This window comes from Taurulus bubalis (genome assembly GCF_910589615.1).
Source record: "Taurulus bubalis genome assembly, chromosome: 10".
Lineage (NCBI taxonomy): Eukaryota > Metazoa > Chordata > Actinopteri > Perciformes > Cottidae > Taurulus > Taurulus bubalis.
Window position 1 is genome coordinate 15,900,489 of NC_136598.1, and position 12,563 is coordinate 15,913,051.

The 12,563-nt window shown below is 43.3% G+C and overlaps 2 protein-coding genes across 2 annotated transcripts; one reads left to right on the plus strand and one right to left on the minus strand.

Annotated features, from left to right (window-relative positions):
• Positions 1-263: 263 nt before the first annotated feature.
• On the plus strand, positions 264-7,194 carry scarf1 (scavenger receptor class F, member 1). The gene is made up of 11 exons (XM_079225427.1): positions 264-379; positions 646-707; positions 876-977; positions 1,757-2,297; positions 2,567-2,785; positions 3,348-3,476; positions 4,078-4,184; positions 4,401-4,512; positions 4,852-4,976; positions 5,698-5,841; positions 5,966-7,194. The coding sequence occupies exons 1-11, from the start codon at positions 279-281 to the stop codon at positions 7,063-7,065; spliced, it is 2,742 nt and encodes a 913-aa protein (XP_079081553.1). The 5' UTR covers positions 264-278; the 3' UTR covers positions 7,066-7,194.
• A 1,172-nt stretch (positions 7,195-8,366) lies between these two features.
• Positions 8,367-11,837, minus strand: vtna (vitronectin a; the record flags this gene model as incomplete). The annotated part of the gene is made up of 8 exons (XM_079224498.1): positions 8,367-8,485; positions 9,032-9,535; positions 9,624-9,776; positions 9,891-10,047; positions 10,137-10,276; positions 10,399-10,854; positions 10,934-11,053; positions 11,780-11,837. The coding sequence occupies 8 exons, from the start codon at positions 11,835-11,837 to the stop codon at positions 8,367-8,369; spliced, it is 1,707 nt and encodes a 568-aa protein (XP_079080624.1).
• Between the last annotated feature and the right edge of the window lie 726 nt (positions 11,838-12,563).

Here is a 12,563-nt window from a genome sequence, read left to right on the forward strand (position 1 = left end):
TGAATAGAAGGAAGTGGCTCTCACTTCCCCAGGAAATGGGAAGAGGAAACCCGGGGGCTTCGACCTCTTTGGCTGCAGTGAGACGACTCAGTGGAGAGAAAGAAGAAGGGAAAGGGTGGAGGGGAGACAGAAAGAGAGATACGGCCTCTCATTGTGTTCCCTGTGACTGGAAAGAGAACAAGTTGGGAGGAGAGAACGAAGTCAGGAACAGACTGGACACAAAGACGTGAGACAAAGATATTCGGTCGCTGGGTTTTGGTTTCAGACTTCGTGTGGAGATGAAGTTTCTCCTCAGAGCTCTGAGTGCTCTGCTCTGCTGCTCGCTGTCCTCCTCTCAATCACTGGATCCTACTGGGAGGAACGTCTGCCACAATATCAGGTATAACTTTACCGTCCCTCGCACCTTTTTCCTGTTTGGATTTTAACATCCCAGGGGAAAAAAATCACAATATTAATACTCTTCTTGTGAGTAACTGTATTCCTTGGAGCAAAGGTTTTTCCAAAAAAAGCTCTACGGAGTTTTAAGCTGGACAGCTCCTCAGTCTGAATACAGGCCACATTTGTACAACTTCTTCTCCTTTTAATTTGTTTCTCAGGCTAGTTTGAGATTTGTCAGGCTAATTTGATTATTTTCTGGGTATTTAGGCTCTCTTCAACCTTGGTCTGTTGCACTGGATGGCGTCAAGAGGGAAAAGAGTGCACCATACGTGAGTTTAACTACCCTAATGGACAGAAGCAAGAATTATGCTTTTACTGCCTCCGTATTTTCTTTGTTTTCCTGGTGTTTCACTGTGCGTGTGTATATATGTGTGTGTGTGTGTGTGTGTGTGTGTGTGTGTGTGTGTGTGTGTGTGTGTGTGTGTGTGTGTTTGTAGCTGTGTGTGAGGGAGAGCAGGCTTGCCTGAAGGATGAGATCTGTGTGTATCCTGGGGTGTGTCGCTGCCCACCTGGTTACTACGGCGCTCACTGTAAAACACGTGAGTTACATTAAACAACAGGAGCTATTTAGCATCAATTAGTTGACATGTCTGCTTTGTCAGTTTGATCTACAATGCACAAACTATTTCAGTTGTATTGTGTAAAAATGACCATTAAGGGTCACTGATGTAATACTCCTTTACAAGTACAAGTTCTGAATTTAAAACCCTACTTAAGTGAAAGTATAAAAGTCTTCTCAGTTTATGTACTTAAAACAAAGTAAAAGTACTTGCTCTGTAGAATATTGCCCATATGACTGATGTATCATTATGCAGCCCATCACTAGATTGAACTGCTAGATGTTTTTCCTTTAAAAAGAAAAGAAAAGAAAAAAGGGAATTATACCCCTTTTGGTCTAACTCTGAAAGTTACAATCAGCCAATTGGGAAGTACGGGGAAATCTTGGTTTAGTCGAACCTTCACCAACTCATAAACTTTGCGCCCAAACTAGACGCTGCGTTTTTTGTTAGGGGTCATAAGACAAAAAGGTTAGGAGCCTCTGGTTTAATCTTTATCATATGTTTATGTGGGGAAATCCTAATCTGAAAAGAAACCCTTTATTAGTTATAATAGTAAAATGTAAAACATTTCTCTCTAAATTGAGTAGAAGTAGTATCATAAAATGGAAAAACTCACTTTAAACCCAAGTACCTCAAAATGTTACTGAAGTACAGTGCTTGAGTAAATGTACTTAGTTACATTCCACCATTATAAATGTGTTGTTTTGTACAGTATTTGTGTTAATATGCATTCTCTATGTTTGTTTGTTGGCCACCAGGCTGTCCTCTTGAGTTCTGGGCTCCAGACTGTCGCCAGGTGTGTCCGTGTTACCCACACGGCCGCTGTCACCCCATCACTGGTGAGTGCACTTGCAACCCCAACCGCTGGGGTCCACTGTGCCAGTACGCCTGCAAGTGCGCCCGGCACAGCCACTGCCACCCCGTCCACGGAAACTGCACCTGCATCGAGGGCTGGTGGACGTCAACCTGCTCCAAGCCGTGCCAGTGCGTCGGCGTGGGCTCTGCGGGCCCCGGCTGCGACCAGCTTACGGGCCGGTGTCAGTGCCACAGGGGTCACTGGGGGCTCAAATGTCCCGCCACTTGCAACTGCTACCTGTCGCCGTGTAACCAGCGTACCGGTATGTGTGAGTGCGAGGCAAGCTGGTGGGGACCCAACTGTGACCGGCGATGTAACTGTGACTTCACACACAGCAGCTGCAACCCGGCCGACGGGCAGTGCCTGTGCCACCCGGGGTACCATGGTATGTTCTGCAACCAGCCCTGTGAAGCTGGGAAGTACGGCAGGGGTTGTAAAATGAGGTGGGTGTCAGTAGATACATTTGTTTGTTTAAATACCTGTGTGTTACTGGTGACTCTCTACCTGTGTGTTACTGGTGACTCTCTACCTGTGTGTTACTGGTGACTCTCTACCTGTGTGTTACTGGTGACTCTCTACCTGTGTGTTACTGGTGACTCTCTACCTGTGTGTTACTGGTGACTCTCTCTACCTGTGTGTTACTGGTGACTCTCTACCTGTGTGTTACTGGTGACTCTCTACCTGTGTGTTACTGGTGACTCTCTCTTCTCAGCTGTGGTTTCTGTAAAGACAACCAGCTCTGCTCTGACACCGATGGCTCCTGTGATGCCTGTGAATCCGGTTGGAACGGCACACTATGCGACCGCCCGTGTCCGTCTGGTTCTTATGGAGACGGCTGCCAGGAGAAGTGTCCACGCTGCAGGAATAACGAGCCCTGTGACCCAAAAACTGGGAAATGCTGGAGGTGTGACCCTGGATGGACTGGACCCAGGTGTGCATTCATGTTTAGGCGTACATGAGCACTTTTGATCTTGTTGTACTTAAGTCACGGTGAAGGTTACCGGATCAGTTGTGGATTTTTCAATGTGTACGTACGGTATGCTGTGGAAAGAATTGGTCGTAGCATAAAGTTAATTACAGTTCATAGTTAATGTGCTAATACATGCAAAACCAATGGTATGATATACAGCCTTAGGTGATGGTTAAAGTCTGCGTTAAGCTGCTCCTTGATCTTGTCTTTGCTTGCATCTTCACGCTTCTTCAGTAGCCAGCGTTACAGTGTGTACTTTATATGGACTTAAAATGAGTGTGATGAAGATGAAAATGGAAAGAAAAGTATTTTTCTGCCTGCAATGCCCATTCGATCTTATATGTGTGGAGCAATATCCACACATATAAGTAAATAAGTTACAATTGGGACACATGTTGTGGGGTTAGGATTAGATTGCTTATTTAGTATAGGATTAGATTGCTTATTTAGTATAGGATTAGATTGCTTATTTAGTATAGGATTAGATTCCTTATTTGTGTACTTCACGGCTCCCTGTCCCCAGATGTGAGGAGGCCTGCTCCAACAGTACGTTTGGAGATGCTTGCAGCTCCCTGTGTAGTCCTTGTTCCCATGGTGACTGCCATCACGTGACAGGAAGATGTGTGTGTCAGCCAGGATTTCAGGGAGAGAGGTGAGTGTTAAGTGCAGTGTCAAAGCATACATGATACATTTGTGTGCAAATATTTAAACTGAGATAAATGCTTTCTAGTGATACACAGTTTGAGGTTTTAACCAAACTTTAGCTAAACAGACTAGGCCAACTCAAAGTCAAACATCAGCTAAGTCTATGCTGCTAATTGATACATACGCTATACTTTGTTTTATAATGTGTTGCATGTTTTAACCCATAAACCACTAAACTGAACCTCCCATTACCATTGCATAGTAATGCAGCACCTCTGGAGTCTGAAAAAGCCTCAAAACAGCACTGCGTTTTCATGAGATCAAACCCATAAAACAAAAGGCTTTTGTTTCTTAACCCCGATGATGGAGACTTTTCATTGCAAGACAGTAGCATATTTAAAGTAAATGCATAGTTGGCAGTAGCGTTACCTTATATGAAATTTGAGGTTAGTAGGTTAAAACATGCAAAACATTGTGGTCCCTTTAATTTTGTTCTCTATGACGCAGCATTTTTTTAAATTACATTTGCCATTACAGTTTATTTTCAGTGTTCACTGAAATAGATTATATCTTGTTTGCTGTGGTGACGTAATTGCATTTTTCTACAGTTGTAACAGCAGCTGCCCCGCCCTGCAGTTTGGCCTCAACTGTTCCTTAGCCTGTGACTGTAGTGAAGGGGACAGCTGCGACTCAGTCACTGGTGTCTGTCCCAACAGTACGTCCATCCATCCATCCATCCATCCATCCATCCATCCAATAGCATCTGTGTATCTGGTGTATGAACTAGTGTATGACCCTGAAGGGTATCAAATGTTTATTTGTGTGTGTGTGTGTGTGTGTGTGTGTGTGTGTGTGTGTGTGTGTGTGTGTGTGTGTGTGTGTGTGTGTGTGTGTGTGTGTGTGTGTGTGTGTGTGTGTGTGTGTGTGTCAGGTGGCAGAGCTGCTATACTAGCAGGTGTGCTTGTTCCTCTGCTCCTGTTGCTCCTTGCTGTGCTCTGCTGCTGTTTGTGTTGTGGAGGAGGTCCTGTTGATGGCAAAGACAGGTCTGTCTCTCTTAATTTATCAGTATTAGTCCCACTAACCAAACTGTATTAGCATTTAGTAGAATTGCAAACATTAGCAACTTTTATATAACACTTAGATTTTAAACCACGACTAGCAGTAAGCTTTACCCGCTATATCTTTAGAAAAGAACAGAGACTTATTTATGTAACAACACTCAGAATCTGGAAGTATTAACTTAATAATTCTTCCATAACATGGCATTTGTGATATTATCATGACATTTTAAATGGTGGAAAGACATTCAGTACCAAGGATTGAAATCACAAATCACAAATTAAACCATGAAATTCGTACAATATGAACCTTCTGTCTTCCAGGGCGGCTGTGGCTGATGGAGGCTGGTCAGTCCGGATGAAATATCACGTTTACAGCGTCCTGGCTAACATCGGTGCTGCCATCCCCTGTATTTCTGATTGGTCCTCTGGCCTCCCTCGTGTCACTGGTCAGTCCTGCAGCACAGTATTTATAGTAGAATGCTGCATAATGTAATGACACATTCATCATTCATGGTTCGTGTACAAACTCTTCAATGATAAAAGTTGCACATATAGGCAAGGACAATATTGGACAAGTTTTTCAGTGGCGTGGTGCTTTATGTTCTAAGACATATTCAAGTGCTATTAAACCGTTACTTTCTGGAGAAATGACTGCATGAATTATTAAGTAATATTTAGGTAACTTACTAAAGTGTAGGGCACCAGTAGGTTACCTCTTTTTCAGGGGATCAGTCCTTAGTTGACCACCATGTTTAAATAGCTTCCTGGGAAAGAAATGAAATAGATACATTTATCTTGAAACGTATCCTCCATCTTTGTTCGGATTGGTGAAATACAGTTTTTGAAAGATTTGAAAGATACATTTCTTCAGTATTAAAGAGAGAGAATGGAGCTAAAACTTAGCAAAGACATATTTCACAACATGGACAGACATTTACATCAACCAGAGTATACAACATTAGTGCAAAATAAGAAAAAATTGTTTTAGAAAACCTTTTAATAGAGAATAAGCCGTGTATCGATTTGACTAACAAATCTTCTTTTTTATTTAATCTATTTTTCATAACACACACACACACACACACACACACACACACACACACACACACACACACACACACACACACACACACACACACACACACACACACACACACACACACACAGTGTCTCACCATGACCCAGAGCTGACGTTCAACCACAGCTTCATTGAGCCTCCTTCCTGTGGCTGGGTGACTGAGGGGTCGTCCTTCGACAGTGATGAGGAGGAGGAGGAGGAAGAGGCGCTCTATTGTATCCCTCCAAGAGAAGGTAGGATTAGGGATGAACCAGACTTACATTGCCGTCATTTTGGAGGTGAGCAGAACTGCCACTGCAAACTTCCCCGTCCATCTCTTCTAATGTCTCTGGACTTTTCTGTCTGTCTCTTTGGCAGACATCCCGGCGGTGGCGTGCGGCGAGTTCCACGAGATGAGCTCGAAGTGTAACATGTTCTTAGACCCATCCGGCTTTAGCTGTGAGGACATCACCTCACCCTTCAACATCCCTCGCACCTCCAGCATCGCCAAATCCAAGCGGCCGTCTGTCTCCTTTGCAGAGGGCACCCGTTTCAGCCCCAAGGAGAGGCGTGGCTCGGCTCAGGACCTCGGCGCTCTCCCCGGACAGCCACGCAACAAACCCAAGTCACCTTGGGGGGTTTTGATGCTGTCGGCCCTCCAAAGTCAGGGGAGTGCAGCTAGAACTGGGGAGGAAGATGGAGCTGAGAGCGAGGAGGGGGAAGATGAAGTCGATGTGCAGACGACAGACAATCAGGATTCCAGCTGTGATCCAGGGGACCAGGAAGCAGACGGAACCCCTTGCAGGGCCACCCTGCATGTCCCTGGGGCATCAGGACGAAAGCGAGCTATGTCCACCACAGCCGCTCATAAAGGTACCCAGCTGCAGACATCTGATGCTCAGATGGGGGTCTTAAATAAGGTCACCACAGTGTATGTGACGGTGGGTAAGGCAGGTAGGCCCATGTCAAAGACGGAGACGAGCTCTGAAGGCCCAGTTCAAGCCATGCTGCGGCGAATCGGAAGCCTCCAGAGACAAAGGGAGCAGGAGTCTGGCAGGCCAAAGCCTAAAGGAGCTGAAGGGATTACCAAACCACCAAGGAGGAAGCTCGGAGCTCGGGCAAGTGTGTGGGAGGAGGGAGGCCCACCTGTAGGGGAGGTGGGAATATGTAAGCCAATCAGGAGAAAGCATGCTGCTCTCAACTCCGCTGACACAGCTGGTGCTAATGACACTCCATTATCAGAGAGCGGCACTCCAAAAAGGCCTCTGTCCATTTTGGAGAGCGTGCCAGAGGTGGTTTTATCTGTCCCAGGGTCAGATCTTAGGGCTGAGAGTGGTGACCCTAGTACAGGACCAACTGAGGGCACCTACCTGACTGTGGGACCAGCAGGAGACGCTATGAGTCTCAGTGAGGTCATCGCCAATAAAGGTGTGGATGATGAACCCTGCTATGAAAATGTCATGATTGCACACTCATAACCTCTGAGAAACAGCACGTCAGCAGGTCAGAGTCAAGCGCAGCTGCATATTTATTACTCTGCAGTTATAAAGATACAGCCGCAAAGGAAACTAGGGATTTATTATGGTGTTATTCGTTACACAATGTAGTTTGTACAGCTTGCACATTTATGCACATTTATTCAGCATTTGTGATTGAAAAAAACCTTCACCTTTCGATTAAATTCGACATGACATATATTAAACGTGTGACATTTATATTTCAGATTGAGATATAAATTAAACTAAAGCAACAGAATATCAGGTGTGGTATTTTGGTAACTTCTAACAATGCCACTGGTTGCATTCAGTGTCTCTAATCTTATATGAACACGATTATTAGGGACAATTGTGTGACAAGTGTTTTTCTCCATGTAAAAACTGTATACAAACAAGTACTGTAATATCTGGGCGAGTGTCTGCTTCTCGACTCAGATGACGGATAAACAGACATTACGACATCTGAGTTGTACCAGGAAGAATATCAGAGTAGTCTTAAAGCACCATGAACTGAGTCCTTGATCACTGTTGTTTTTATTTATCATGGATGCAAATACAAGTAAGACAGACTGTAACAAGTTCTGAATATGCAATCAAAAGTGAGTAATACAGTACATCTTTTAAACATCTATGTATGTATAGTATTATTATATTTTGTTCTCTGCTACATAAACTGGAATTGTAAGAATGTTTTTACGTTTACAACCGACAGTCAAAGTCCCACCTGTCAGTGCTCTCTGACCTCTGCTGCGACAGTCACATGGTGCTGCTGTTGAGTAAAACCCTCGTGGTTATAATGGAAAGATTTTATTTTTTTCATTACTCAAAATTTGTACGACCACGTGCCAAATGTTTATGACCCTTTGATGGATGAAGTCTTATAAGCCTTGTTTTATGTGTTTTTTCACTGTATATATGCCTACGATTATTAAGGAGAAAATAAAATGTTTGAGGTTGTTGTATATATATATAAAAATGTGGCCTTTAAATTTAATTTGCAATATCTTCTAGGCTTACTCAATTGAGCATACTGTAGTTATGAGTACTTATAGTTGTGTTTAATTTAGTAGGTCAGCTGAGGCAAGAGGAGTTTCATCAACCAGTTGAACTTTGGCCACTTTGAGGCTAACTGCTGTGTGGAGCAGCTGTGTGTGGACTTTGATCGATGAATACTAAAGTTGATGTTCAACAGCCAGCACAGCCTGTGTTTGGGTAAAATTAATGATCTGTTGTACATCAACTTAGTCCAAATGATCATGTAAAAATACCTCAGATATTTCAAACTACTTTTCTGCCCCAGTGGTGTCTGAACATCCAAACCAGTATTTGGCGATGGATCTGGGATATGGAGGCGTGGCGAGGTCAACTCTCTTGGTCCTGAGGTCCACTCTGGAGTATGTATCTGGAAAACACAGAAACAACATTCATTTCATATCTCTGGAGTATTCTATGGTCACATTGTGTGAAGAAAAGCTCACTCTCAGTCAGTAAAAAACTTCACAATAGTTTAGACTTGTCATCAGTGTCAGCATGGATCAACACACATATAACAGCCCACAATACCACTTAAACAGGCATAAATACACTAGAACTGCAGGGATTTTAATCATCTGTTTCTTTGTCATCTGGACTAGTACACATCATGTGAAGCTAGTTATAATAAGCCTTCTGTGGCTAGACAGAGCTCGGGAAAGTTTGATAAAATTAGTTAAAATTAGTTCCTGTCTGCCCTCCCAGCTGCTCTCAACATCTGTAACTCATTTAACAAAGGTCTTCTTTCATCAGCCTGTCTGAAGAACACTGAAACATGTTCCTGGGGTTAAATGGGTAACATGACCACCTCACCCTTGAACGTAGATAAAACAATGAATATTATGGGAGTATTTATTTTGTTAAATTGTTTTGTATGACTAATATTAACCGGATGACTCTGTCCCTGCTGTGTTACCTCCTTTAAAGAAGTAGACATTCTGTATGGGCAGAATCCCCTGGATGGACTCCCAATACGTCCTGTCGTCTCTGGAGTCATAGTTGCCTCTGTTGTTCTGACGGTAACCATCTCTTCGTCGGTCCTGGTCCCAGTCTTGATTCCACTGTCTGTCCCAGTCTCGTCCGAGCCTCTCTTCCATCTCCATCCTCATCTGTGCCAACCTCAGACCCATTTCCATCCCCCTTTCTGCAAAGCCTTGGCCCATGTTCATCCCCCGCTCAGCCATGGACCCCCAGAAGGGAGAGCGGCTTTGCCTCCTTCGACCCCACTGCTGTCCATACTGCTGTCCATACTGGTGGTACTGCTGGTTCCACTGCTGGCCTCGCTGTTGACCGTCGTTGCGGGGTCGTGTGGACCTCAAGGGAGGCACGTACATTCTGCCGGCCATGACGGCATCTACTGGAGACTTGAGGCCCTTCCAGTCCTTGTCAATGAAGTGGTGTTTGTCGGTATGCTGAGGCACTGAAAGGAGGTTAGAAAAACATTAGGCTGTACAACACCTGCCACTACCCTCAAACAGATACAAATAATATATAATGCCACAACTCACAGCTAGAGAAGAGCGCGGCGATGCCACGTTCATAGTTGTTGTAGTATAGGTCAGTGTAGTGCCTGAACAACGTGGACGGAGACCTCTCCGACATGGTGACACACTCCTCATGGGATGGCTGGTGCAAAAACTCGTACGTGTGATACTGATCCCCTGTAGAAACCAACAAGAAGTAACTTTATGATCGATAGCGGATAAGTAGTTTCCACATTATCACATGTTCACCAAAGTATTTTTACACAAATGTCTGGATATATCTGGCTGTACCTTTGAAAAAATAGACCTTCTCTTTTCCATTGTGACCAGGAGCAGGAAGAGCAAACGCTGCATCCATATGATCAGGAATTTTGTCAAAGCCCACGCTGATATCTCGAGGATAGTCATCATCCAGAACGCCGTTATCAAACCTCCAGTACTTGTTTCCCTATTGAAGGTTAGTTTAAACAATACATTGTTATTACAACAGGGTTACACATGATTTATCAAAACAAAACAATTTTCCTGTGTTCCCACCTTGAAGATATAAGTCTTCCCATGACAGTTGACGCGGGTGAAGGCAGCATCAATTGGCCCGCTGATGCCCCACACGTCCTTTATGAGCTTTGGGTAACCAGGAAGCACTGACTTCTGATTCAGTTCAAAAAAGTACTCCCCTGTCGAAGAAAAACACAGACGTTCATAGGCATGTTCCACCACAACACAAAGATCGTATACTTCAAGTTTTGCTCTCTCAAAAGGTCAAATTACTACATTTGAATATGAGGGGATCACTCACCTCTGAAGGCAAATATGGAGCCATTTTTTTGTTGCATAAAGGAGTCAAAAGGCCTCCCACTGCAGACCACAGCGTCTGGGTCAGGGGCTTCAGTGGTGACAGCTGTTGTGACGGGAACAGTGGTCGTCTCAGCTGCTGCATCGGTCGCAGAAGGTTTAGTTGTGCAGGGGGTCGTCTGTGTAGGTGGGACTGTCTGTGAAATGGGTGTTTTCTGTGTAACAGGGGTTTTCTGAAGTATGGTTTCAATCGGTCGAGGGGGTTTAGTCATTTCTTGTGCTGTTTCTGCATGGTGCTGTGGCCTGCGATCAAAGTCTGAGACGGGCTGCTGTGTTGGCTTCTTCAGCTCATCATTGACAACAAAAGACTGGTCGTGTGCTGAACGTCTAGGCGATGTAGTTGTACCTTCAAACAGCTCACCATCATCATCCTCTGCTAACACAAATGTGTCTCCGCGAGCTAAGGAAGAAAAGTGATGTCAGTGACCATCTTTCAGTGCAGAATTTTTACTGTTATTATGAGCAGAGATGTTTCTTACTTGTCATGCCACAGGTGACCTCAAAGTCAGAGCAGCAGCTCCTGTAATACTTGCACATGGAGTCACACTGGCACTTCTTCTGAGCGTTGAAGCCATTCTCACAGCGTCCCATACAGGACTCTGAAAGCGAAAGAGAGCTTGATTGGCTTTATTGTTTTATTTATGTATTCTTTGCACCTCTGACCATATGAATTTACTACTTTTAACAATACAGTTACATTTAGGCTTTGACAGCATGTCCATGGCAAAGGCTCATGGGATATGTTGTTCTTTATCATTGTAGTCTTTGTATGTTACATTCCTGCTTATCGTATACCCTTGTTTGTATTCAGAATTGTAATTAGTGCTGAACACTGAATTGATTAACAGATTACACTATTTTGATACTGTCTTAATTTTTTAAGTTAAAAAAAAACGAATAAATGGGATAATTGTTGTTTTTTCACAATTTAATAATTTTAATTTGGAATACATGTAGACTTTTGGACCTCTGGCGAGACACAACAAGCCTTTTGAAGACATCACTATTTTTTACTATTTGCTACCATTTTATAAACTAAACAATGAATTGATTAATTGTTCAAATAATCAGATTACCTTATTATTAATATAATTGTTAGTAGCAGTCCTAATGGCAACAATTGTCTACTTATAGGGCACCCAAAGTTGATACCGCTGACTGATTAAATGTGAATTACTTTATGTAGTAAGCAGGACACAGTACATTTGACACACAGATTAGCAAGTCTTAATAATACTAAAGGATAAACAACAACCAGCAAAACTCCTCTAAATGCTCACTATACTTCTCTAAACTTTCAAAGTGATTTTTAATGTTGTACTTACCGTCTGCAGCAAAAGTTTGAGCCAGCAAAGCTAGCAGCAGGACGGCCCACAGCCTCATGTTTCCTCTGTGGTCTGAGAGGACGGAATGAAAAGGTAATGGTGGGCTGTGTGCTCACAATCATTGGAAACATGTGTCAGTCACCCCGCTTGTTTACTTTGACCTTATTTGCAAAACGGTTTCTACTCGGGCAAATAAACAGGATATACAGGGAAAAAGAGGTCAATAGAAAACAAATGTTTAAGCCTGTTGACCTCTCTCCCAGTTGATTTTGTATGTTTACTGCAATCTGGGGGTCATTTAAGTGATTTTTCTCTCTGCAGTTTGAGTAATGCAACATAAACTGTAACGATTAGTCGATTAGTCGTCTACTACTAAATTAATCAGCACCTATTTTGACAATCTTTTAAGTAATTTTTCAAAATTGGTTCCAGATTCTTAAATGTAAATATATTCTGGTTTCTTTATTCGTTTGTGTCAGTAAACAAGACATTTGAAGACGCCATCTTTGGGTGTTGGGAAACAGGGATCTTACCCAATTTTATAACATTTTATAGACCAACAACCAGCCATTTAATCGAGAAAACAATCAAGTGTGTGTGTGTGTGTGTGTGTGTGTGTGTGTGTGTGTGTGTGTGTGCGCGTGCATGTGTGCGTGCGTGCGTGCGTGCGTGCGTGCCTGTAAAGTTTAAGCAGTTTTATTTATCATGATGGCCTTTTTCACAAGAACACACTGTGATGACTTTGTGGACAGGTCACACAAATCACAATCACAAGTAACCTGTC